Below are 27,356 nucleotides of genomic sequence, written 5' to 3'. Positions count from 1 at the left end.
CCTCGTCTCTCGCCACGACGCTTCCAACCTGCACAACACAGAATCTGGCAGCATTCCCCAGCCCCCTCTCCCCATACTCTATTTCTTTGGCATCCCTGCTCCTTGCTTGCCAAGGTCTGCTGAGAACCGATGTCGGGAAAGCCTAGGAAAGAGACCTCCACCTGTGGAGGGGATTGGGGAGCTAGATCACGCAGGGCTTCCAGGAGGCAGCACCTGTGAAGGTTATGCAATGCCTTCCCCATGGGCATGTCCACCTGCCGGAGGGTGGGCCCCTCAGGCCACACGTCAGCTGCCATCTCAGGGTCGGCAGCTCCTTGTCCTTAGCCTCACAGGTGGCAAATCACAGACCCTAAGACCAGACCAGCTGAGTGGCTTGCTCAGGATCACACAGCTAGTATGGGACACCTGTAGTCATGGAGCTCTCCAGTGTCCAGCCAGGGCAAAGATAGCCTTCCCCACTTCCCAGGCAGACACTCCATTAGGGCACAGCTCTCCCTAGAGACAGGTGTGATGAGCCCCATCTGTCAGGTGGGAAACTGGGAAGGATGGGGCCCCAACTATGTTATAGGGCCACTCGGCAAGCTGAAATCCAGCCTAAAACTCAAGCTCTGGCCTCTGCTGACCATATCTCATGTGCCCAGCCCTGTGTAAGATGCAGAGTACTAAAGGTGGGGCTGGCACAGTGGCATAGTATATTAAGCCTCCACCATAGCATCAGCATCCCGTATGGGCATCAGTTCATATCCCTGCTGCTCCACTTCCCATCCAGCTCCCTGCTAATGTGCCTGGGAAAGCAGCAGAGGATGGTCCAAGTGCTTGGGCCCTGCACCCATGTGCGAACCCTGGAAGAAGTTCCACACTCCTGGTTTTGGAATGGTCCAGCTCCAGCTGTTGCAATCATTTGGGGAGTGAATCAGTGGATGAAAGATCTCTGTCTCTGCTTCTCTTTCAGAAACTGCTTTTCCAATGAAAAGAAAATTTTCTTATATGTTTAAATAAAAGGACTCATGATGCTACCCTCATTCCTCCTCCCCAGAGCAGGACTCCAAGGCAAACTGTGGGGAAGGGGAAGGGCTTGGACTGGCGCTGACTCTGGGCTCATTGTGCAGGCCCACGCTTGGGAGTCCCACGGGAGAGAGCCATGAAGGGGCTGGGACTCAACCACTGTCGAAGCTCAGCCACCCAGCAACACCTCAACTGCTTTTGCCAAGGAGGAAACGGAATCCCAGAAATAGCACGGCGAGGGTCACTGACTTGCCAGCCACCCGTACCTACTTCCCAGAGTCGGTGGGAGCCACTGGCGGTCCCAAGCACAAGCTGCTCTGTCAGAATGAGGGTGCTGAGGCAGTGCCCCTGGGGAGTGGCGCGTGTCCCAAGCTGCACCCATCGCCCACTCACAGCCCTGGACCTCTCACTCTGGATGTGGAGGCAGCAATTTCAGCATCAAGGTCCTGGCTACTCCACTTTTGCCCTAGCTTCCCTACTCATTCACTTGTGAAAGCAGCGACCCTTGACTCGAGGAGGGTCCTGGCAATACGGCAGGGAGGTTGCACCCAGAGCCTTGTCAGGGACACTGAGTTTCCTCCATCTGCTGAACTTTCTCGGAGGTCCCCGCCTGGAAGCCTTCAGGGAAGGGCATTCTCTGACCAGCATCGCTCTAGCCGCGCAATCCACTGACTTCACCTTGGGGCCCAGAGAGGGAGGCCTCACCCTTGAGGTCACACAGCTGTTCTCCCTGGGTCCAGCCAACCCAAGAGGTCACAAGCTCCCTCCAGGTCAGCTGCACTCCCTCCGGGGTGCACAGAACACTGGCAGGACTACCCAACCAAGCACCTTCTCCCTAGGCCCACCCTCCCTCCCCCACCAGCTCTTCTTCCTCTGACAGTCCCAGCGTCCCCTACTCCCCCACCCCCAGCTCTAGGGGAACCCATGCTGCCAGCATCCCCGTGCTGGGGACCATGCCCCACTGCACCTGGCATCTCAGCCTGCCCCTGGCCACCCCCACTCTAGTTACATTTCCTCCAAGACTGCTCTTTGCAGGCCACTGGGAAGAGGAAGTGTTTGCCACGTTCCAGGAGAGTCCACAACCTTCTGCACACACCGGGCAGGGATGCCCCATCACAAGAGCCAGGACCTGGGACCAGCAGGGAAAACCAATGTTCCCCCTAACAGATCCATTGGCTGCTGCCCTCAGCCCAAGGCCTACGGTCAATGCTGCCAGGCTCGGGGAGCCCAGAAGGAGGTTCTGCCATCAACTTGCCTGCGACCTTGACTAAGACCCAGCCCCCTTGCCCCGGCCACGCCGCTTTTCCAGAGTTCATCCCTCATCCAGGTGCGGGACCAGATGGACTTTGGCGTACACACAGTGCCCCTGCCCACCCCTCAGCGCTCGCGAGGAGCCAGGAGGAGTTGGCGTTGTCACGCCGGGACAGTCCGCCGCCCGCCTTGCTGACCATCGGGAGACCCCCATCCCTCCCCCCAGAGCATCCTCGCTCCCTCTCTCCCGGCTCGCTGCTGTCCTCGCCAGGCACTGCTCCTTCCGCAGGCCCGGCTGGGACGCAGACCCAGCGGGGGACACTGGTCCCCAACCCCCCATCCTCCCGCCCGGGGACGCAGTCGCGGCCCAAGCCCTGGCCAGCGTACACGAGGACCTACCCGCTCCACATCCCGGCACCTCGGGGCGCCGTTCCCCGCGCCCGGCCGCCGCGTCCTGGCTGCGCCGCCGCCACGCGCCGCGTCCCCGGGCCGCCGCCGACTCCGCCCCGGGCCCCGCGGGCCGCCAGCCCGCCGCCTGTCAGTCCCTCCCGCCGCCGCTGGGGCAGTCGGCCCTCCCGCCAGGCCAGCGCTCCCCTCCCTGCCCTGCTGCTGCCCCAGCCCGGTCACGTGGCCGGTGGGGACGGCCCGAGGACACGTGCCCGGCCCCGCCCCCCGGCCGGCTGGCTGCGGGGGCCGCGGGGGACAGTGAGCGGCGAGTAGGGGGTCTTGGATCCCCGGGATGCTGCAGCCGGCGCGGGATGCTCCAGGAAGCAGCCCAGCACAGCCCAGCACTGGCCCTGGGCTACCCCTGCCCATGAAGCTCCCATGGCTCCCAGCCTCCTGACTATCGTGGATGACTACCAAGGCCAGCAGCCCCTCACGCCCTCAGTTGACCTGCCAGCCATACCTTGCATGTGGGAAGGGGTGAGGGTGGCCCCTGCTGTGTTCCTCCGGACTACAGCTCACCTTTGGCTCAGGTCCCCTGTCCCTGTGGGACACCTGTCTGCCGGCGCCCACCGCCCCTGGCATTCCCTACCTCCACTCCATCCCCGCTTTCAGCCTCCACAGAACCTGTCTCCAGCCTGGGTCTGGATCCCTACCCGCTTCGGGCTCCGCCCTGCCTGTCTGCAGGAGGCCGGGGCTGTCAGGGCAGGGATTCCCCCGGTAGGGGGCACTACGATGCTGGCTACACCACTTCCAGGCTCAGAGACCCTGAGTTTAGCAGGTCTTCATTTGGGGCTGCCTTTCATTCATTTGTCTACTCCTTCATTGGTTCAGCTACTCTTGTAAGCCCAAACCATGGGCCCAAGCAAGGGCTGGGGCCTCTGTCCTCCTGGGACCCCAGGGAGCACACTCCTAGGACCTCCACTTGCCCAGGGCACTCCTTGCCAAGGAAAGGGCACCTCTGCTCGCAATAGAAAACAGAATGTCTTTCCCAGCTGGAAGCAGCGCACACTTGGAGCGCCAGGACTTGGTGAGTGGAGAAGCTGCCTTCTGCAGTAAACAATCCAAGCATCCCTTCACAGCACGCCTTGCAAAAACGTTCCAGACTCATTCACAACAGGCCTCTCGTCCGCGCTTCCACTCCCGACAAGGCCAGTGTGTCCATGACTGTCACTTGCAGAAGGCAGGGGCCAGCTGCATCTTGGAGCGGTGTCCTCCACCCAGCCCAGTCTGGCTCAGGGCTGGCCCCAAGCAGATGTCAGCGTCTGTTTGCTGACTTCTATCCTTCGCCAAGTCAGAATTGAGCAACTCTTCTCTTCCTGGCTCTGGGTAGGGGAAGGAGGAGACGACGCAGAGGAGCCGGGCTTAGGGCCTGGAGCCCTTGCTTTCTCAGCTGGGGCAACAGATAAAAAATGGCAGTGGAGAGCCTGGGTGATAAGGGTGGAGGAGGTGTCGCCCAGAGCTGTGGCCAGGGGAGGCATGCAGGGAGGAGGCTGAGCAGGCTGTGGAGCAAGGTCTAGAAGGGTGAGTGTGTGCCGGCCACTCCTGCCAGGGAGAGGGTCACTAACCAGAACCATCTATGCATTCAGCTCCCATGGGCGCTGTGCCTCCTCCCGACAGCACAGCAACCCCCTACTCCTGAGCTGCAAAGGAGAGGCTCAGAGAGGCCAAGAGACCCGCCTGATGTCACACAGCCAGGGAGAAGCAAGGAGCCAGCGTTCTTGGACTTGTTTTTTTCTTCCCTAAAAAAGACAACCCAGACACCAAAAGGCTCCCTCGGAGTTGCAGGTGCCCAAGCCAGCAGGCAGGGAGGGAGGCAGATGTGTCCTTTGCCCATGTCCACTGCCCTCCACAGCCTCCTTTCTTCTCTCCCCCCTCTTCGGACCATCATCCCCTCCCTTTCTCTGCCAGCCCATGGCTGAAGTCAGATGAGGAGCAAGAGCCCCGTCAGCCTGGCTGACCCAGGCCCCAACTCTGCCCTTAGGTCTGCCCTCAGCTCACTGGGTAGCCCAGGACCAGTGGCGTGCCCTCTCTAAGCTTCAGCTCCCATCAGTTTGGAGAGGACAATCAGGACCACCCCTTCCCTGTCCTCACTCTCGGTCAGGGAGGACCATCCCTCCCTACTGTCCTCACACCCCCCTGGTCAGGGAGGACCACCCTCCCCGTCCTCACCCCCTCGGTCAGGGACGACCACCCCTCCCCCCTGTCCTCACCCTCTGTCTAGCTGACCTCTTCTAGGTCCCAATCCTGGAATGTGGGCGCCTCTTGCCTGCCATGCCCCCATAGGGTGGTGCCATGTCCCTCCCCCGACCCAGGCCTCGCACTCACCTGTCCGTGTTCCAGGGCTTCTCTCCTAAGCTCCCCTCCAGGGCCGGGCCCAGGCCTGATGGGACGTATGGGACAGCCCTTGAGCTCATGGCCAGGAACACTGGGCACGACCCTCTGGCAGGGCACCTTCTGGGCTCCTCAGTGTCATTGTCCATCCTTGAGGAGCCAGCCTTGTGGGTCTCTCTGGGCTGGAGGGAGGAGAGGTGGCTGGACCTTTTCTACTCTCCAGGCTGGTGAGCCTCACGCTAACCTTTGCTATCTCTGAGGAGCAGCAGTGCGTGAGGGAGGCGTCTCCCAGGCAGGCCTGTGCCTCCTTCACACCTAATTATTAACTCCCACAGCTCAGCAGGCGGCACAGTCCCTGGGGCCTCCTGCCTGGGCTCCGGGCTGGGGACGGTGAGACGCTTGCTGGCAGCTTGAGGCCCCAGGTCTGCCGGGCCCCCTGGCTGGGGTGCTTGTCCCCACTTCACCTAGCATGCTGCTTCCGGAAGGTCGGCGCAGCCCTGGTCTCGTCCCTGGCTGGCTGTATGGCCTGGCACAGGCCCTTGTCCCCCAACTCCTGCCCCCACCTCCCATGGCCTCAGGATCCCCTTAGAACTTCTAACTAAGGGATAAATCAGTATTGCAGTTGGGACCGCAGACCTGGAGTCCAGGTTAGATTCAGTTCCCCTTCCAGTTTCTGAAACTTCAGGGAGGTTAGCCTCTCTGTGCCTCAGTTTCCCCCACAAGGAAGTGGGTGCTCATTCTCTGAGGTTGCCTAGGCTGGTTGCCATTGTCCTGCCATACCCTATTTGCAGCCTCTACCCCATTGATTTTTTTTTTCTTGCTCATGCCTCTTCCTCCAGGAAGGCTTCCCATGTAGAGTGCCTCTTCTTCTGCAGGCACTGGACTGGAGCCCAAGGTTAACTTGGTCAGGAAACTGCCGGACACCCGCGCCAGAACGGAGTGACCCTCAGCGAGAGGCTGGCCAGCCCTCACTCATCACCATTCGCTGCCCAGTGCCCCTTGGGGCTGACGCTGCTAGAGTTACTCTGAGATTGGGTGGTGCTGACGCTGGCCAGCTGGAATGTGCCACCTCGTTTCCCTCAAGTCTGATTTTGGACCCAAGTTCGTGCTGTTCCCTGCTGTGTGATCATAGGCAGCTCAATGTACCACTCTGGGACTTGCTTCTCCTCTGCGTCAGGGTGTCTGCCAAGTGTCTGCTCAAGCACAGGCTGCAAGGAGTATGCCCTTTCTCCCAGTCTCCAGATTGCCTTCTGCTTTCTCCGTACCCTGTGCCTGTGGGGGAGCAGCCCCGGCTCCCCACCAGCGCTGCCACACCCTGCCTGCCGGACAACAACATCCCCCTCAGGCTTTGGGCTTTAGGCTTCGCAACCTCACAGCCTAATGCAAACCAGATGGCGGCCTCCCCTTCCCGGCAGTGAATTTTCCATGGCTGCTTCCCACCCCCTTCCTGTTTTTGCTCCATGCTGATCCCCCTGCTAAATTCCCTGGTGCTAGCACCTTCCTCCACCAGCCTCAGGCTCACCTAAAACAACAAATGGAAAACAGGATGTGAGGGGGCAGGGAGATGGGGTCTCCCCATCACCCCCAAGGTGGCAGGAGGAGACAGAGCTCAGGCTGGCTGGTGGCAAAGTGGGTGGGAGTCAGTCCCTGTGTGCCAAGCCCCAGCCAGCACCTCAGGGTGTGTGTATGTATGAGGGAGGGGACCATGACAGTGTTGCTGGGAGCTCTGTAGAAAAACACACATTTCTGGTCATTTCCACATAGCTGGGCCCAGCTGTGACCTTGGCTGTGACTTCTTAGAGACCTTGGGGTCACTGGTCAACTGGGAGCCTGAAGTCCCCTCCCCAGCTCGTATGATCTCAATGCTACTGGGGTAGCCCTCCCCTGCCTCCAGGCGTTGGGCCAGTCAGGACAGTGTGGCTTCTAAGGTCACTCATCAGTTAGGCCTGAGGCCACCCTGTACACCTGGCGTACAGGGAGAAGTGGTAACTGAGTCTCCCCACCCAGGCCTGAGGCTGTGGGTGGTGATGGGTGGGGGAGGGGACTTTGCATTTGTAGCTTAGCTCTGGGATTCCGCCAGGGCAGGCAGGGCCCCAGGGCTCTGCCCCCCACCCCCCAGCCAGATGTGGACGACTGGCCAGAGACCTTCTCTGGAGTCCCAAGCTGGACTTTCAAAAGGAAAGGGATCAGGGGAGGAGACTCCAGAAGTCACAAGTGAGCTTGCCCGGCTCCAGCTTGTGCGAGCTTGGAGTCCCCGCCATGCAGGTGCTTGGGAGCAGGGCAGGCCTGGAGCTGGAAGAGGTTGAATGGAGTCAGACAATTGGGGTGGTCTGGCTCAGGGAGGGAGCTCTGAGGAGTCACTGAGCACAGTGGGAGCCCAGCACCTGCTGACCCACGCTGGCCCCTTCTGTGCACTAAGCAGGTGTGGGAGGAGAGGGCACAGGTGCTCAGGAACGGGGCCTTGCAGACCCCAGCTCTCCTGATGTTAAGTCTACTTTTCCGCTGAGGAGGTCCTGCCTCACCCTCAGCCCCAGAGACACACACACTCAGGCCAGCAAATCCTCATCCTCGCCCTCCCCGCATGACAGGGGAGAAATCATCTACTAAGAACAGTACTCCAGGTTCACAAACGCATGGACACTGAGTACCCGGCCAGATTCCCTGAGAGGGGCAGGAAGCCATCTGTGGAGAGCATGCAGAGACCCAGGGAGCCAGGGTGCCTGTAGCCCACCTCAGCTGCTCAGCCCTCCCACACCCACCAATAATTGTTTTTCTCTGGCTGCAAAAAACCCATGCGTGGAAGCTAGTTTAAAGCTTAGTTTACCCAACTTAGAACGGAGAGGATGCTATTGACTCTGCTGGACTTCACCTAAGATAGGAAAGTGCTGACAGCAAGAGCATTGGGGGCTGGTGGGCTTTCCCTTTGCAGACAAACAGCTCTGAATGACATCAGAGCTCAAATGAGGGAAGAAGGAAGGAAGGAAGAAAGGAAGGAAGGAAGGAAGGAAGGAGGAGATTGGGTCTGGATGGGTGTGGGAGTCCCGCCAAGGGGCCAGGGCCTGGAAGGGCTCCCAGCAGTGAGACCAGCTTGGCCTGTCCCCTGCGCCTGTCTAGTGGGAAAGCTCAGCCACTTCATGGAATTCCAGGGAAGACACGGCTGCGGGAGGAAGCTCTGCTCTGACCGTGCACAACTAGTGATTCCCAAAGAGGCAGATGGAGGGTGGGGCAGGGAGTGGGCCAGATTGAAGCCAGGATGTAGAAACTCCATGTGATCTCCCATGTAAGCATCAGAGACCCAAGGCTGCTTCCCAGCAGCCTCAGCAGGAAGCTGGACTGGAAGCACCGAATAGCTGGGATTCACACTGGTGCTCTCATATGGGATGTGGGTGTCCCAAACAGTAGCTTAACCTGCTGTCGCACAATGCCTGCCCTGAGGTGTGAAACAGGGATTTGAGCTCCACTATGTGTGATTCCAGAGCTTGCTTTCTTATCCCCTTCATTGTTCACCCTGCAAGGCAAAAGGGAAAGGTGAGCTATTTGGAGAAAATAAGACGTGTGGTAAATACCTGTAGAGTAGCAGGTGTTATGGCCCAGTGAGCTAAGCCACTGCTTGGGACACCTGCATTCCATATCAGAGTCGACTGTTCAAGTCCTGGTTCCTTCTTTTTAGATCATGTTTCCTGCTAATGCGTCCTGGGAGGAAGCAGATGATGCCCCAAACATTTGGGCCTCTGCCACCATGTTGGAGACCCAGATGGAGTTCCTGGTCCCTGGCTTGAGTCTGGCCCAGCCCTGGCTGTTCCAGACATTTGGGTAGCAAACCAACAGATGGAAGATATCTCTCTCTCTCTTTCTGTCTTTTACTTACTTATTTTCTTTTTGTTTTTTAAAGACTTGTTTATGTTTATTGCAAAGTTAGACATACAGAGAGGAGGAGAGACAGAGAAGATCTCCTATCCGATGATTCATTCCTCAAGTGACTGCAATGACTGGTGCTGCGCCAATCCAAAGCCAGGAGCTAGGAACTTCTTCCACGTCTCCCACACGGTTGCAGGGTCCCAAGGTTTTGGGCTGTCCTTGACTGCTTTCCCAGGCCACAAGCAGGGAGCTGGATGGGAAGTGGAGCTGCCGGGATGAGAACCGGCACCCATATGGGATCCCGGGGCATTCAAGGCGAGGACTTTAGCTGCTAGAGCATCGTGCCGGGGCCCTGTCTTTTACTTTCTGTTGCTCTGCCTTTTCACGTAAATGAAAATAAATAGCATGAACATTAATCCGAAAAGTGATATAAAATGGACCATGGCATTCTATGGGAGCAACAGAAGCGATGGCTGCGAGGTGGGAAGGAGCAGAGAACACAGAGAAGGAAGCACACGCTCACATTGTTTGAGCTCAGACTGAATGGGGCACAAGAAAGGAAGGGCCCTGGGGTGAGCATTCGGCCTAGTGGTTACGATGCCCATGTTCCACACGGGAGCGCCTGAGTTGCTTCCTGGGCCCCCACCTCCAGCTTCCTGCTAACACAGGCCCTGGGAAGCAGGCAGTAGCTCCTGCCACCAGGCAAGCCTGAATCCAACTAGACCCAGCCCGAGCTGTGGCAGTCATCGGAGTCAGCATATGGGAGATCTCTCTCCCTCCTTTGCGCTCTCAAAGAAGGGAAGAGAGAAAGGAAAGGGATGAATGAAAAAGAGGAGAAAAAAGAAAGGAAAAATCTACAAAGGCAGACTCAGATGGGATCCCAACGAGCTGTGAAGGCCAAGTTTAAAAACTTGGATTTTTTCAAGGCCACAGGAGACAAGCATTTTGGGGCGCAAAGTGAAGTAATGAAAGCTCAGACTTGGCAGAGTTAAACTGACATCAGTGTGCATAGAAATAAAAAAAAAAAAATGAACACTTATCAAATATCCAGTGAGGGAAGGACTTTCTAAACTTGGAAGCATGCAAAGAGAGCCCAGTGGGGGTGGGGAGGAGAGAGAAATCAATAGCTCTGTTTCCATTAAATCTGAAAACCTCTTTCCTCCCCCTCCTCCGCATGAAAGAAAAAAAAAAAATTAAATAGAAGGCAATTAACCCTGGAAAAATGTGCCCAGCCAATGGCAAAGTGTTAACATCTTTGACATACGGAGGATTCACAAACAAAAACAAAATGCTGGGCACATAGTATCAGTATTCATTCATTCGTGTAATAGCTAATGAACACTTGAACACTTGTTCCCGGTGTCGATAAAACGCTTAGTGAGCAAGATAAACTTGTTGATTTCATGAGCTATGTACCTGGAGAGGCCGTGATGAGCAGAGGGGATTCAGATGCCTCACCTGTGAGACAGGTGCAAGAATGAGGAAGCAAAGCATGCTGGAGGGCTGGGGAGGTGGACTGCTGGAAGATGTGAGGCCAGCCAGAAAATCAGATCTAGCGGGGCTCTGTGTACTGCAGGGAGATGCCAAGCTTTAGACCTAAGGACACAGGGAGCCATTGACAAGTTCAAGGACGAAAAGTGTGGTGTGCCATGAAGATGCCTTGTGTGGGTGTGGGTGGCATGGATTGGAGAGTTTGTGCTTCTGGTGCTGGGGGTGGACTTGGAAAGGGAGGCTGATCCTTCGAGGCCTTGTCTATTGTGATCTCCAAAGCCACTTCCTCCCCCCACAAAAGAAAGTGAGAACTGAGCTAGGAGTTGAATCTGGGGACACTACATCCAACCAGGACACGAGAGAGGGGCCAGAACGTTCCATGTTGACGCTTGCCCCCTGGCTCTTGGCAGAAGCAGGTGTGACTCCTCTTGGGAGGAAAGTGTCCGAACGTCTCCTTGGAGAATTCCCCTGGGTTAGTGTCAGGATGTGAGCTCACAGTCCTGAAGCATCGGCCCATGAAGATGCTAGCCACACCAGTACTAGCAGAAACAGCACACAACACGTCAAAGTGCCACATTCCATTGCTACATTGAGATATCTGTGAACAGCTAACTGTAAACAGAAAACGTTTATTTAGTTCATCATCCTGGAACCTCAAGTTCAAGACTGGAGAGTTCCTTTGACTGAGTATATGCAGAGCCAGAAAGCTGTGAGCGGCTGGGGCTACCTTGACTTTTATAACCAGCCCTTTTGCGGTCATTGCCTCTGATGGCCTTGCACAAAGTCTGTTCCCCCCCAGCACCATCATCTGATTAAGCTTCCTCTTCTGACCCTGGGATTTGAACATCTACACGTGTTTCGAAGACAAACGTTATCCAAACCATAGAAGATATTATAGGACTCCAGATATGTAATTCCTATGGGAAACACAGAAACACCATGTTTGAATTCAAAATAAATAAGCAACCAGTGACGAACAAAGAGAACCGAGCAGATTCTCAAAGTGGCCCACGAGGGGGTCAGTTTTGTGGCGTAAGGAGCAATGCCACCGCTTGTGACACTGGTACCCCATACGGGCACTCATTCTTGTCCCAGCTGCTCCACTTCTGACCCAGTTCCTTGCTGATGGCCTGGGAAGGCAGCAAATGATGGCTCCCTCCTTAGGCCCTGCCACTCAGGTGGGAGACCCAGAGAGTGTTCTAGGCTCCTGCTTCTGGCCTGGTCCGGCCCTAGCTCTTGAGGACATTTAGGTGGTGATGAACCTCTTTCTCTCTCACACACCCTTTCTCTTTCTCTGTAGTGCTGTTTTTCGAATGAACACAACAGAAACCTGAAAGAAAAGCTTCTGGAGATGGTTGGTGACTACACTTAATGCCACTAAACTGTACACTTAAGCATGGCTAAAAGATTGAGAGGGAGAGAAGAGAGAGAGAGAGGTAACACAGCTAAGTAAAAGGAGTTGGTAAGGCTGAGATTTAAAATTATACCAGTTGTATGATGGCTCAACTAGTTAATCCTCTGCCTGCAAGCACTGGCATCTCATATGGGTGTCAGTTCATGTCCCAGATGCTCCATTTTGATCCTGCTCCCTGCTTATGACCTGGGAAAACAGAGGAGGATGGCTCAAGTCCTTGGTACCCTGCACCCACATGGGAGACCCGAAGAAGCTCCTGGCTCCTGGCTTAGCTCAGTTTCAACCATTGTAGCCATTTGAGCAGTGAACCAGCAGATGGAAGACTTTCTATCTCTCCTTCTCTCTGTAAATTTGCCTTTCTAATAAAAATACACCATTTTTTATGTTATACCAGGAAAATATAAAACAAAAATAGCGGTATAGGAGCAGGCACTGTGTGGCCCAGCAGGCTAGGCTACCACTTAAATTGTCACATCCATATCCCATATCAGAGTGCTGGTTCAAGTCCTGGCTGCTCTGCTTCAAATCCAGCTCCCTGCTAATGAGTGTGGAAAGCAGAACACAAGGCTGAAGTAGCTGAGTTTCGACACCCACGTGCGAGACCCAGCCCCAGCCGTCTGGACTTTCTGGGGTGTGAGCTAGCAAATGGGAGATCCGCCACTATCTCACTGTTTCCTCATGTCCAACATTGTACTTTTCAAAAAACAAACAAATAAATATACATACATATGCAAGTCTTTTTGAAAGGTGCTATATCTATATTATTAACCACATTCAAGTAAAAGACACTGCTAGGGGAAGAGTTATTCATTAGGCAATAACAATAAAATGATGACAGTGTTGTAAAATGTTAAATTCTCCAGAAAATTACGGCAAATTCTAAACTAACAAAACATCCTGAAAATACTTAGAGTGAAAGTTGCAAGTGCTACAGGGAGAGAGTAGGTGAAGCTATTGTTACAGTTGGAGACATGAACAAACCTCCACTCTCCATTACAGAGGAAGCAGGAAGTAAAATGGCAGTTACAAGCCTCGGTTGACAAGGAGGAGCGTGGGGCCCTAGATCAAAGCTAACTGAGAAGCAGCTCCCGCCCTTGCTTCGTGCCACTGGGAACAGCTTCCTGTCTGCTTCTGCCTTAAGACTAGACATTTGCTCTTGGGAGAGGATAGACCAGAATTGTGGGTCCTCGGGCCAGCAGTGCTCTGCAGGGATTAAGTGGCTGCATACAAGCTGCAAACCAAGACGCCCAGTTCCTCGCTGTGCCCCGGCAGACAGGATGATGACAGCTAGACTTTCATTCTTCAGACAGTGCCTCTTTGGGATGCTGGCCAGGCAAGACAGAGCTAAGATATGTTCCAGGCAGAATGCCTGATTGTGAGGCAATCTGCCAATCATGCTCCTTTTTTTAAAAAAAAGGATTATTGATGATTTTATTTGAAGAGACAGAGATAAAGAGAGACAGAGATCTAGCCACTATTTCACTCCCTAAATAGCTTTATTGGCCAGGGCTGGGGCAGGCTGAAGCCAGGAGCCAGGAGCCAGGAGCCAGGAGCCAGGAGCTAGGAGCTTCCTCCAGCTCTGTGTGAATGGCAGGGGCCCAAAGACTTGAACCATCTTCAGCTGCCTTCCCAGGCACATTAGGAGGGGGTTGGATTGGAAGTGGAACAGCCAGGACTTGAACTGGAGTTCATATGGGATATTGGTGTCGCAGACGGCAGTTTAACATACTATACCACAATGCTAACTTCTAAACTTCTAAATTTTTTTTTGCTTTAGATTTATTTATTTTTATTCAAAAGGCAAGTTTTACAGAGAAAGAGAGATGGAAAGATCTTTCATCCACTGGTTCACACCCCAAATGATCACAATGGCCAGAGCTGAGCTGATCTGAAGCCAGGAGCTTCTTCCAGGAATCCCATGTGAACGCAGGGTCCCAAAACTTTGGTACACGAACCGGTACACATATGGGATCCTGGCACTTAGAGATGGAGGATTAGCCAATTGAGCCATTGTGTCAGGTCCTAAAATTCCATTCTTAATATTAATCAGGGACTATTAGGCAACTAAGGAGAACCTCTGATGGGAAAAAACCAAACCCATTGAGCAGAAGGAAATTAACCCATGTCGAAACTCAGTTGCCAGTGCAATATTGTCAAGCTGGGAGTGGCAGGGTCAGTGGCCAGAGGGTTAAGCCAGCAGGTGAAGTCACCATCTATGATGCTAACATCTCCTTTGGGTGCTGGTTCAAATCCCGGCTGTTCCGCTTGTGATCCAGCCCCCTGCTAATGTGCCTGGGAAAGCATTGAGGACATGATTCAAGTGCTTGGTCCCTGCTATCCACGTGGGAGTATTGGGTGGAATTTCAGGCTCTTGGCCCAGCCCTGGCTATTGCAGCCATTTGGGGAATGTGCCCGCAGATGGAAGATCTCTCTCTCTATCTCTCTCTCAGTCTCTGTATTCTGCCTTTCAAATAATTAAATAAATATGTAAATAAAAAGAGAGCTTTAAAAGAGGTGGGGCCCTTAGGGGTGACTAAGCCATAAGGTCAGAGTTCTCATGATGAGGATTTGTAAGACCGACCTTCCCCCATCTCCTGCGAACACAAGGTGCCTCCCTTCCTCTGCACAACTCCCATTCCGGAAGCTTCCGCCAGACTCTCTGCTGACATCTTGAGCTTGGATTTGCCAGACTCCAGAACTACAATACAGGACCTGGTTCAAGGCACATTGTCACAACAGCAGGAACAGACTAAGACCACGGCAAACCAGTGGAGAAGGCAGAAAAGCCACCCCAGGACCCAGGGATGATAGGGAGGGCAGACCTGGAGATCCTGTGTGGGCCGAAGGGGCTGTCATTCCAAGCCAGAGAATGGAGATCAGAGGTGGTGAGGGGCAGGCATGTGGCACAGCGGACAGGACCCCTGCAGTCCCTAGCAGAGCGCCCAGGTTCAAGGCCTGGCTCTATTCCAGATCCCACTTCCTGCTCTCATGCACCCTGGGACACATCAAGTGATGGCTCAGAGAGTTGGCTCAGGGACACCCAGGTGACAGACCTGCGTGGAACTCCAGCCTCCGGGCTTGAGCTCAGCCCATCCTTGCCTATCATGGGCGTTTGGGACATGAAACAGCAGATGTCTCAGTTTCTCTCTCAGTCTTCCTCTGTCCTCTCTTTTTCTCTCTTTCAAACAATGTATAAATAAATCAGTACCAAATAAAGGATGGGTCTTGTGGGCTAAGTTATGTCTTGAGATGCCTTCCTACATCCCGTATCAGAGTGCTGGGGACCAAGTACCACCTCTGTTTCGATAGAGGAAGCAGATGGTGACCCAAGCCGCCTACATGAGGCCTCTAGCTGAGGTTTCTGACCCCCGGCTTCAGCTTAGCCCAGCCTCCAGCTGTTTCAGGCATTTGGGGGTGAACCAGTGAATGGACGCTCTCTCTCGCTTCCTTGTTGTGCCTATCAAATAAATACATTTTAAATTAAAAAGCAGGTGTGCTGCACCCGCCAGCGAGAGCTGGGACTGGTGGTGGATCATTTCATACTGGGTCATGCAAGACCTGGGGCTGGGAGTGGACCTGGGAGGGGAACTCTGGGGACTCCCCCTTGCCGGGCTGATGCTTCCACTGGTGAACTTGAGAGCTGGGCCAAGCTGGGCTAGGCTGCTATACCTGGTGATGCATATGAGAGCCGAAACAGATGTGGGCCAGCTGGGATAGGCTGCAGCACCAGCTTGCCTGTGCCAAGACTGGGTGCGAGTCATGTCAGGTTGGATTATGGTATCCCCTGGCAGGCACAACCTCCCTTGGCTGGGTACATGCCTGGCAGGGAAACTGTGGGCACTTCCCTGTTAGGCTGTATTTATTACTCGTGAGCATCAGGTTTGGGGGCAGACCAGGCTGGACAAGGTAGTGGCATACATGCAAACCAGGTCTAAGGGCAAGTTGGGCTGAGCTAAGCAGCAGTAACTGTGGATGTGCATGAGAGCTGTTGGGATGTGGGCTGTGGGATGCTGGGCTAGGCTACAGCAGAGGCTCACATGTGTAAACACTGGGGCTGAATGCACACCTAGTGGGAATTTTGGGAGGTTGCCCTAAGACATCCACTGGCATGCAGGAGGACTGATCTGTGGCAGGCTGGCTGGACTGGGCAGCAGCACCCATTGATTCATGTGAGAGTTGGGTCTGCGGTAGCTGCATCCACCAGTATGTGCACTGGCTGGTGCAGGTGGCTGACCACACCTGACCTTGCACTGGTTGGTGCACCCCAGAGTCAAGTCTGAGGTCACTCCAGATAACATTTTGTGGAGGATTTCCTGATTGGAACACAGGACTCAGACCTTGGCCGCAGGGAAAATCACAGGATGTGTGGTTACCTCGGGGACTCGGCCTCCTCACTTGCTGATGTCTGTGGACAGCATGGGGGATATGACAGCCAGCTCATCTAGGCCAGTGTCTCATCAGGAGATGGAAAGCAGAACAGGTTGGACAATTCTGGCCAAGTTTTGCAGCATATTCCTGGGTCTGTGGATGCACTAAGGTGGACTTTGTCAACCAGTAGACCTTGGAGAGATTTTTCTCAATCCTGGATCAATGAAACCAATAACATCTCAGGGCTATTAAAACCACTGAAGTGTCACCCTTGGAGTACTCTTCTCTAACTGGGGTCTCTAGGGTGTCATCAAAGGACCGTCCTCTGTCCCCGAGTGCTGATGTAGTTTGACAGCAAGAAATGGCCCTCTTCCCACCTTCCCTGTGGACACAGGAGGAAGAAAAAAAAAAAAGGAGTATGTGTCACACCCACCTTCTTCCATGCTTAACTCTCCCCACCCTATTGATAGGCCCACTGGGCATGCATTCCTCTCAACCATGTAAACAATGTTAAAAATAAAACTCTGCATGATGGCTCAATGGCTTCATCTTCACCTTGCAAGCACGAGGATCCTATGTGGGTACCCGTTCGTGCCCCAGCTCCTCCACTTCCCATCCAGCTCCCTGCTTGTGGCCTGGGAAAGCAATAGAGGATGGCCTAAAGCCTTGGGACCCTGCATCCACACGGGGCACCCAGAAGAAGCTCTTGGCTCCTGTCTGCAGATCGACTCAGCGCTGGCCATTGTGGCTATTTGGAGAGTGAACCAGCAGGTGAAAGACCTTTCTGTCTCTCCTTCTGTCCATAAATCTGCTCTGCCTTTCCAATAAAAATTTTAAAAATATTTTAAAAATATATTTAAAGTAAAATTTTTAAAAACGTTAAAAAAATAAACATGAAGGTGTGTTGAGGGCAATTGTTACTCTGCCCGACATGAGTAGCATTATAAGCTACTAATGTAGGAGCGTACATTATAAGAAAGGAATACACCAGTCCAGCGTGATGGCTCAATTAGCTAATTCTCCCTTTGCAAGTGCTGGTATCCCATATGGGTGCCAGTTCATGTCCTGACTCCTCCACTTCCCTTCCAGCTCCCTGCTTATGGCCTGGGAAAGCAGTGGAGAATGCCCTAAGTCCTTAGGATCCTGCACCTACGTGGGAGACCCGGAAGACACTCCTGGCTTGGGATCAGCTCAGCTTGTGTAGATTGTAAGGAGCAGCTGGGTAGAAAGGAAAAAATTGGTGGGTGCCAAGAATGAATGGCTCCAATGAAAACTACTGGGGCTTAGAGATTAATGCGTGCAACTGAAAACACTGGAAGATGGGGGAAGCATTAGTGAAAGGCATACACAAAAAAACCTCGACAAATATTTTTATATAAAGCTATTTTCTAAGGAAATATAATCATAATTGAGAACTACTCAGCTATGACTGATGGAAGTCAAAAATTTAAAATTCTAAATAGTCTCTTTTTTCCTTGTTTTAAACTCATTGTTTTTAAAAATTTTTATTTTTGATGATGTTTACTTAGTTGATTGGAGTGGAAGGGTCAAAGGTTAGGGGAAAGTGGGTGAGATCATTGTTTGCAAATTTCCTTTTTCTTCTTCCTGTATCCTGGGGAAGTAGGGGAGATAAGGGGAGAAGCTGCACCCAGGCTCCCAACTGCCTCAGTACCTGGGGATGAGAAACAGCCACCTGATGTGGAGCATGCGCCAAGGGTTCTGCTCCAGTGGCTTCGATAGTTCTGAAATGCTGTTAATCTTGCCAATCAAGGATGAGGGATTCTTTCAAAGGTCCATTGGCTTAGAGTCTCCATTCACCCAGGTATTTTCTGTCAATGCTTGGCTGGGATAACCCAAGGTTTTCTGCTTCTTTCTTTGCTGTGGTACCAGGTGTCCTCTGCAGGCTCCAATGGCCTGCCATACCTCCATGTGCATCTGGGTGTGCTGTCCACTGCTCTAAGCCCCTGAGGAGGCCCAGTTCTGACACATGCACCGCACTGTCAGAACACAGACCTAACGACTCTCCCCGTAATTGGAGTTCTGAGTCCAGCGGTTCAGTCTGGGGGATGCCTGAAGAAACCTCATTGGAACTGATCCCAGACCTGGCTCTTGTGCGTGCCTGCCAGTATGGGGTCCAGCTCAGTCTGTCACCTACATCAGCACACACTGGTAGTTACAATTGTTGGGTCAGTTCTGTCTCTAGTCCTGTCTCTTATGTAAACCAATGGTGCTGCAGTACAGCCCAACCCTGCCCACCACACACTTGACCCTCATGTACATCAGCAGGATCTACAGCCTAGTCAGAGTGACCCCCAATAACCCCCACCAGGTCCACCCCAAGCCCTGGTTCATGTGCTTGCCAGTATGTGCGGCAGGCTGTCCCACATCACCTTCAGCTCTTGTCCATGTAAATGGACACTGGAATCTAGGTCATTCCAACCAACCCCACTATCCAGCCCACACTCAGGCTGGCAGTGCCACCACCTGTCAAGTTCACCTGCAGCCCTGGTGTTCATGCTCACCAGCGGGAGACCCATCAGAGAGATGCCCATAGTTTCCCTACCAGGCCCACCCCCAGTCCCGGATCTTGTACTTTGCAGGTGGTTCTGCAGTCTAGCTTGTCAGGATTTGTCCCCAGTCCTAACACTTGCCAGCTGATGCTGTGGCAAAGCCCAACCAGCCTGCACTTACTGTGGCTTATGCATGCGCCAGTGGGTACAGTTGGTTAGACCAACCTGGCTGTCCCCCTAACCCAGTTCACATGCAGGCCTGGTCTGCCCTGATCCCAGTTTTCATGCTTTCTAGTGGGAGGGATCTTTATAAATATCTACAGGTATTACCTGGAACTCAAGAACTTAGGAACTGGGGCCCGGCACAGTAGCCTAGTGTCCAAAGTCCTTGCCTTGCATGAGCCTGGTTCCCATATGGGTGCCGGCCCTGCTTCCCATCCAGCTCCCTGCTTATGGCCTTGGAAAGCAGTCGAGTATGACCCAAAGCCTTGGGGCCCTGCACCCATGTGGGAGACCCAAAAAAAAGCTCCTGGTTCCTGGCTTCAGATCAGGGCTGCATTGGCCATTGTGGTCACTTGGGGAGTGAATCAGCAGACGGAAGATCTTCCTCTTTGTCTCTCCTCTCTGTACATCTGACTTTACAGTAAAAATAAATAAATCTTTAAAAAAATATTTATTTTTATTTGAAAGGCAGAGGTACAGAGCGAGAAGGTGAGACAGACAGAGATCTACCCACTGGTTCACCCCCCGCAAATGGCTGCAGTGCCAGGAGCTGAGCCGATCTGAAGCCAGGAGCCAGGAGCCTCTTTTGTGGTCTCCCACGTGGGTGCAGGGACCCAAGGCCTTGGATCATTCTCCGCTGCTTTCCCAGGTGTAGTAACAGGGAGCTGGGTCAGAAGTGAAGCAGCCAGGATTTGAACCTGGGCCCGTATGGACACTGCAGGTAGCGGATTAATCCATATGCCACAGTGCCCGCTCCACAGTATTTTTCATAATAAGCATTTGCAATGAATGTTTAGAGGACCTTTCACAGATGCAAATATCTTTAACAAAACACTACACATCAAATCCAGCAACATGTTAAAAAGATTATAAATCAAGGCCAAGTGGAATTCATCTTAGAAGTGCAAGCAATGGTCCATGGGTGAGAACCAGTGTGACACAGCGTTCCAGTAGAATGAAGGAAATCAACCACATGACTGTCTCAACTGATGCAGAAAAACGACCTGACAAAACCAGCATCCTTTTCATGACAGACACATTCACCGGAAGGTTATTTAATGCTGTGGCTAGTGTGTCTGCATTGGTGTAAGCTCTGTTTCCAATTCCAGCTTCCTGGCAATGCACACCCGAGGAGGCAACTGAGGTGGCCCAGGGCTTGAGTCCCTGCTACCCTTATACAAGACCTGGACTGAGTTCCAGGTTCCTGGCTTCAGCCTGGCCCGTTCTGGCTGCAGCCCTTTGGGAGCAGTGAACCAGTGAATGGAATCTTTCTCGTTCAGTTTCTCCTTCTCTCTCTGCCTTTTCAAATAAAAATTAAATCTTAAAAAAAATGTTTTGCTCCTGAGATGAGAGACGAGGACAGCTTGCTTTTGTTACATTGTCTCAGCATTCTTTTGGAAGTTTTAACAAGGGCATGCTTGGGAAAGAAATAAGGGGTCTTCAAAATGGAAAAAAAGAAATGAAATTATGCTTACAGATGACATGATCTGATACATACAAAATTCTAATGAATCCGCAGTCAAGGACGGCCCAAGGCCTTGGGACCCTGCACCTGCGTGGGAGACCCAGAAAGAAGTTCCTGGCTCCTGGCTTTGGATTGACGCAGCACTGGCCGTTGTGGCCATGTGGGGAGTGAATCATCGGACGTAAGATCTTCCTCTCCGTCTCTCCTCCTCTCTGCACATCTGCCTTTCCAATAAAATAAATAAATCTTAAAAAAAAAAAAAAAGCAATATTCTAATGAATCCAAACAAAAACTTCTACAGTTCAGCCTACTCACAGAACACAAGATCAACACACTCGTTGAGCTGTAGGGGGCGGTGTTGTAGTGCATCAGATGCACCTGCCACTTGTCACGCCAGCATCCCATATCCGAGTACCAGTTCAAGCCTGGCTACTCTGCTCAGACTCAGCTTCCTGGAAACGTGGCAGAAGATGGTCCTGCCACCGACCCAGCACTGGCGGTTTTGATCATTTGGGGAGTGAACCAGCAGATCTCCCTGTCTCCCCCGTCGCAATCACTCTACATTTAACATACGCAAATCCTGAAAAGTTTTAAATTCATTAAGATTGAGTGCATCAAGGAATTTTCTCCAGAAAGCAAAAAAAGAATGGGAGAAGACATTTATAGGTCTTGTATCTGATAAGGGTCTGGTACGCAAAACATGCATGAATTTTTTTTGCAACTGAACAAGATCAAAGATCAGCTAACAATTGGACAGCAGACATGGCTAGAAACTGGAGCTGTTGTTGTGGTGAAGTGGAATAAGCTGCTGCTTGGGACACGTTCATCCCATATCAGAGTGTTGGTTTGAGTCCCAGCTACTACAGTCACAATCTAGCTTTCTGATAATGCACCTTAGGGAGGCAGCCACTGAGGGTCTAAGTACCTGGACCCTTGCCACCCATGTGGGAGAACAATACAGAGTTGCAGGCTGCTGGCTTTGTCTTAGCCCACACCTGGCCGTTGTGGCCCTTTGGGGAGTGAACCAGTGGATGGAAAATATCTCTGTCTCTCCTTCTCCATAAGCCTGCCTTTAGAAAATAAATCTTTGGAAAGTCAGATTTACAGAGACCAGGGACAAAGAGAAAGATCTTCTATCTGCTGGTTTACTCCCCAAGTGGCTGCAATGGCTGTAGCTGAGCCAATCCGAAGCCAGGAGCCAGGAGCTACTTGTGGGTCTCCCAGCAGGTACAGGGTCCAAGGCTTTTCCTCCACTGCCCTCCAGGCCACCAGGGAGCTAGAAGGGAAGTAGAGCAGATGGGACATGAACCTGCACTCATGTGGGATCCCGGCGCTTGCAAGGCGAGGACTTTTAGTCACAAGGTAACCATGCCGGGCCCATAAAAAACAAAACAAAAACAAAAACAAAAACAAAAACACCAAGAAAACCTTTTTCATTTTTTAAAAAAGGGCTCAGACATTTATTGTGTGAAGAAACACAAATGGCCAGTAAGCACCTGAGAACTGGATCAACACGGTTTGTTGCCTGGGGAAGTACAAGTCGTGACCACACCGGTACACAACTGCCCACACCTCCCAGGATGGCTTTTGACAGAAATAGACATGTCATTTTTGACATGACATTTTTGACATAAATAGGACATGGAAAAGCTGAATGCTTATGGTATAGGAATACCTCTTTTAAAAAATCTTTTTAAAAAGAAAGATATCAACGTGACAGCATTCGGTGATTTTCTGTTTGGCTTTCATCCCCAAGATATCTGATTAGGTACAGGCGAACAGTCCCACATCTCAAACAACACAGAACTCTCTGACCCAAGCATTTGGATCAAACTTAGTTAACCCGGTAGACTACCCGAAAAACAGCCAGGTTCAGCAAAATCATGCTTCAATGCTATGAACTGCTAAATGCTAAAATTAAAATAGATATGAGACAGGGTCCGGCAGCGTGGCCTAGCGGCTAAAGTCCTCGCCTTGAACGCACCAGGATCCCATATGGGCGCCGGTTCTAATCCTGGCAGCTCCACTTCCCATCCAGCTCCCTGCTTGTGGCCTGGGAAGGCAGGAGAGGACGGCCCAAAGCTTTGGGACCCTGCACCCGCGTGGGAGACCCAGAAGAGGTTCCAGGTTCCCGGCTTTGGATCGGCACAGCACTGGCCGTTGCAGCTCACTTGGGGAGTGAATCATCGGATGGAAGATCTTCCTCTCTGTCTCTCCTCCTCTCTGTATATCTGACTTTGTAATAAAATAAAAAAATCTTTAAAAAAAATAGATATGAGACAGCTGAATAGTAATCTATAGCCGTTTTAAGGTGTATAGAACCCGGTTGTACATAAACTAATAATTGAAATGTCAATGTGGAAGTCACAGGATGTGGTTCAGAACTTGCATTCTTTTTTTTTCTCTTTTAACATATTGGTTACTCAATACCATGTTAACTAATTCCATAACGTTATAAATTGCTACTGATGTAATGTAGGGGCTTTTAATTGATCGGGATGATACTCTGCCGGCTCTACCTTCAGACCAGAGATGGTCTCCCCAAGAAACCGTTGAACTTATCTGGACAATAAGATGCTGGACTTTATGCTTGGTAGATGCTTGCAATGAAAGAATCTCAACTGAATTTGAACTGTGGTAATGCAACAAGGTGGAGGAATCCACCATGGGGGGCATTGGGGAAGGGGTGGGGGAGTATCCCAGTGCCTATAAAACTGTGTCACATAATACAATGTAATCAATAATAAAAAAAATCAATACTACATGTTAAGGTGACAGAGGAGGAAATGAACAAAAATGTTTGAAAAATCAAAAAAAACAAAACAAAACAAACAAACAAAAAAAACAAATGTACTTAATCCGGGCCACATTTTAAAGTAAATATGATATTGCCCTCCCAAATCTTATCCGAAAGTTAGCCTCTCAAACTCACAGGGTGCTGGTATCTTGTTGAAGTGCTGCTCCCGGGGGGCGGGGGTTCTGCTGGGACACTTCCGTGACTCCGAGGCCAATAGGAAAGAGACCGAGCCTTCTGGATCCTCTCCCCCAGGGTCCCACGGTGCTGGACATAGTCACCCTGGAAATCAGCCATCATTCAGCTGGTGTCCAGCCAATGGCCTTTAGTCTCCCTCCAGGTCTAATAGCCTTCACCTTGGAGCTGCAGGTGCTCAGCCGACCTACATGTGAGGGTTCTAAAAAGCACTTAGCACATTGCCTAGCACCCAGGAAGTGCGCCAAAGCTGGGAGGAATTTCTGCCCTTGTCTATGCCGTGTGGTGCCTAGCACAGTGGTTTAGCACCACGGGGGACACTGGGAAGCAGCCAGGAGGCTTTGCATGCTCGGTGGATGACCTCCAAGGCCAGAACCAACTCTTAATTTCTTATGACTTAAATCATTTGCCTTGGCCCCACCTCCACTGCTCTGTTTGCCAAAGGAGCCACTGCCTTGGGAAACCAGTCACAGCGTGTCCACTGTAAACCCATTTGAGAAGGCACACCTGGGGCAATCCTCCTCCCTTCCTGCCCATGAGCCTCAGCTGTGACTGCTGGGTGGCTGGGACGGCTGTGGGTGTGGACAGAGGCAGGGCCTCACCTGGAAGAGTCCGTGGGGGTCCCAGCACTCTCCTAATGGCACCTGGGGTCTGTAGGTGTGCCCGCTCTGGCCTAGCTCATGCTATTTTGTTGTCACGGGCAGGATGGGGCTTGGTGAAGCTAGGCCCAGCTGTGTCCCAGCCTCTCCCTGTCTCCCTGGCTCCTTGGTGTCCTTATGCTGTGGCCGGAACTTAAACGTTCATCCCTTTGAATGGTGCCTGGGCGCCAGGCTGCCTGACCTCAGGGCAGAGGTGCTGTGGTCTGTTTTGTTTCCCGGCTCCCTGCCCTCTATCCAGCTGTCCCCTCCTTTCCTGGCCTGGCTTCTGCCCTGTTTGTTCTGAGATTGTGGGCTGGCACATGCCTTCCACAGAGCCTGGAGGCAGCCACCAGGCCTGGCTGGCCCCTCCCACCCCAGGGGCCCCTGCCCACTTCCCCCCAGCCAAGTAGGGGTACCCTTGTCCTTGCCCAGCTGAGGCAGGGCCTGGAAACATGCCCAGGGGTTAGGCCCTCTGTGATGCTCCTGTTGCCATGGCGATCCTCAGCGAGAAGGCCAGGGCATTCTGTGTGGGGAACCCTCGGCACTTACCAGCTCTGTCTGCCCTCAGACTGGCTTCCCGCTGCCAGGAGGCTCCTGAGAGCGCGGACGCTGCATCAGACACTCTTCTGTTGACCTTCTCCTCCAACCCCCAGCCACCCCAGGGACCCCTTCACACACCACTGCTGGAGCAGGTAAGAGCTCATCCTCAGAGGCTGCTTCCATGCCCAAGTCACGGACAGCTGTGACCCTGGACCAGGCTGGCCTGGGGCCTCCCGCCCTCCTGGAATAGTCGCTAGAAGGAAGACCCATCTGAACCTAGAATTGCCGTGGGCGGCTCCCTGACTCCCATGCTCTTCGAGCCGTCCTGGCTTGGGACTCCTGCTTCATGTCGCACACTCTGTGCTCTGCTTTCCCTGATTGCTATGCATTTGGCACGGATCTTGGGCCTTGGCTGTTCTGTGTTCGAGCTGCTGAGCGGCTGCTCTGCTGTTGACCTGGACTATGAGTTCCTGCAGCCAGTGGGTGTGTGTGTGTGCGCACGCCTATGTCAGATCAGGCACAGTTCCACCACCAGAGGTGGGTTGTGGACGCACCATGGCATAGAAGGCAGAAAAGGGCATCCCTGGCTGAACTGGGACCTACCCTTGAGTGGTCAGTCCTGGAGCCCTTTGTCCCTGCCTGGCCTTAGTCAACCAGTGCCTGTTGTGGCTGTATTGTGTGCCCTGGCTGTGTCTGGCTAGCTGGGGACATTTTCCTGGCTGAGACCTGGGTGTCCCTTTGGTGGAGTGTGGTCAGGAATAGCTGATCGTGAGATGTTGTGGGGGATAACCTGGAGAAAGGGGATGGAGGCTGGACTTGCACGCTGTTGGGAGGTGGGCCTTGCAGGGTAGTGTTGAAGAGCCTCATCCCCTCCCAGGAGGGACTCAGGGTAAAGGGAGGAAAACCTCCCTCTCAGAGCTTCCCGGTTGCCAGTCAGGCTCAGAAATGAAGGAACCCTCCAGCACCAACTCCACCTGCTTTGACCCTGATCAGTGGTCCCCGTTGCAGAGCTGGAGCCAGCTAGTCAAGGGTGCCCTCTGGTGGCCATCATGGGGAGGAAGGCCTGTCGCCACAAAGGCAAGATTTTCGTTTATGATTCCTCCAGCTAATACACAGTGAGTATCCTTGTACCAGGCACGATGCCAGGCACATCTTCAGTTTAATTAAAAATATGCCTATCAATCATGTATTAAGTGGAAAGCTGTCTCTTGCGATCTGGCATGTGCTGAAAGGACAGAGAAAACACAGACAGGACAGGGTGAGCACAGGCTGTGGATACTTCAATCACTCAGGGAACCTGGGAAGGGATAACAACGCCCCCATTTGGACCTACTGAGCCCAAATGCACAGGCGTGGGGCACAGGAATTAGTGATTTATCAGTGTCCCCACTCCCGCCCTGAAAGAGCTCCCGGGCCACAAGGGCTGAGAACCCGACTTGGACAGTTGGGTACCATGTCTGCTGGCCACAGAGGCAGGCCCTGACATATACAGTTTTGCAGATGGAAAGATTGAGGCCCAGGTGAATGTTGCATTCCCTGTTTCAGTTCAGAACGTCCATGGGGCAGAACTATCTGTAAGACGGGGAAGATACAGCCTCTCTCCTAAGCACAGCTTGATTTTTTTTGAAAGTAGTCAAGGTCACAAATGGCAGTTTTTTTGTTGATCATGAGGAAATTATAAGGTGAGTACAGAGGTCTGTAATCTTAGCATTGTTGCCTATTAGGGAGTATGGTATGGTGGGATGGAGGACAGAAGGCATAGGGGAAGGAGGGAGAAAATGGATTTATTTTGTAGCTCATGGTCAGTCAGGGCCACTCCCACCATGACCCCCACTCTCCCCCCCAGTCCATGATACAAATGCAACATCCCCAAGGTCAGACTCTGGGGAAAGATCAGAGAAGTTGCCAACTGAGTCAACATGCTGGGAAATTCTCAGAGTCTAAAGACAGGGGACCGTGACTGCTGGGAGCTCTGTGTCCCCAGGACACACTGAGCACGCCGGGTGGCACACCAGGGGAGTCGTACATGGGGAGTGATCCCCAAGTGCCCAGATGCAGCGAGTCAGTCACTGAGGTATTAACCCCCTGCCTGAGAAGATGTGGGCACACACTACTGGTCTGCACCCCCTGGCTGAGCGCCACCAGTATAAACCCCATGGCTGCTGTGTTGTCTCCCACCAGGCTGCCCCACACCCTGCTCCCTGCCAGCTTTTCCATTGCTTGGAAGCAGCCTACACAGAGGTCCTGCCAACCAATCACAACCAGAACAACCTATGATGTCATTAGTAGCCAATCAGAGCTCCTCACGAGTGTATGCCGAATTCTGTCCTTAGCTGAGGCCATGACATTCCAAAGCAACTTCCTCCTCTTGTAGACACAGGGAGACTGAGGCCCCGAGATGAAATGAGGCTCACGAGGGTCGCCGTGGCGCCAGGGCAGAGGCCAGCACTTCTGACCTTAGCCCAGTGCTTTTGCCATAGCCCCTGAGGATGCTACCAAAGCTGAGCTGCCCTGGGCCACAACAGAACACACGAGGCAGAGCCTTCAACCTCCACATTTTAGGTCTCAGCACAATGCCTCCCTCTACCTCCCTGGGGAAGGACTCCCAGGGGCCCTGGCCAGGCTGTGCTGGCAGGCTCTTATGAGTAGATCACAAGGAGGGACTGAGCCGAGGAAGGCGTTGGTGGAGGGAGCCGGGTAACTGCTCATACACCTGTCCCTGGGCAGTGCCAGCCTCTCAGGGTGGGCGGGCCCCAGACAGTTCTACCAGCCCAATAGCCACACCTTTTGGGACATGGCCCGACCCACCAGAGTCCCACCTGCGAAC

General features: G+C 52.9%; 1 protein-coding gene across 6 annotated transcripts in view; it reads right to left on the bottom strand.

Annotated features, from left to right (window-relative positions):
- Positions 1-24,473, bottom strand: part of RAB3IL1 (RAB3A interacting protein like 1) — a 38,862-nt gene extending 14,389 nt beyond the window's left edge. Inside the window, exons 1-2 of one of the 6 annotated variants that reach the window (XM_058662940.1) lie at positions 23,954-24,473; positions 23,295-23,438 (exon numbers count right to left, since the gene is read on the bottom strand). In XM_058662940.1, the coding sequence (XP_058518923.1) occupies positions 23,295-23,431 (137 nt within the window). In that variant the 5' untranslated portion in view covers positions 23,432-23,438; positions 23,954-24,473. Of the gene's footprint in view, positions 1-2,655; positions 2,797-5,028; positions 5,264-23,294; positions 23,439-23,953 lie in introns of those variants that run through there. The other 5 variants (XM_058662941.1, XM_058662939.1, XM_058662937.1 and 2 more) reach the window with 5 other exon arrangements.
- Between the last annotated feature and the right edge of the window lie 2,883 nt (positions 24,474-27,356).

The sequence above is a fragment of the Ochotona princeps genome, chromosome 4 (assembly GCF_030435755.1).
Source record: "Ochotona princeps isolate mOchPri1 chromosome 4, mOchPri1.hap1, whole genome shotgun sequence".
NCBI lineage: Eukaryota > Metazoa > Chordata > Mammalia > Lagomorpha > Ochotonidae > Ochotona > Ochotona princeps.
Note: the sequence above shows the minus strand (reverse complement) of the source record. Positions and strands in the feature narration are given on the sequence as shown.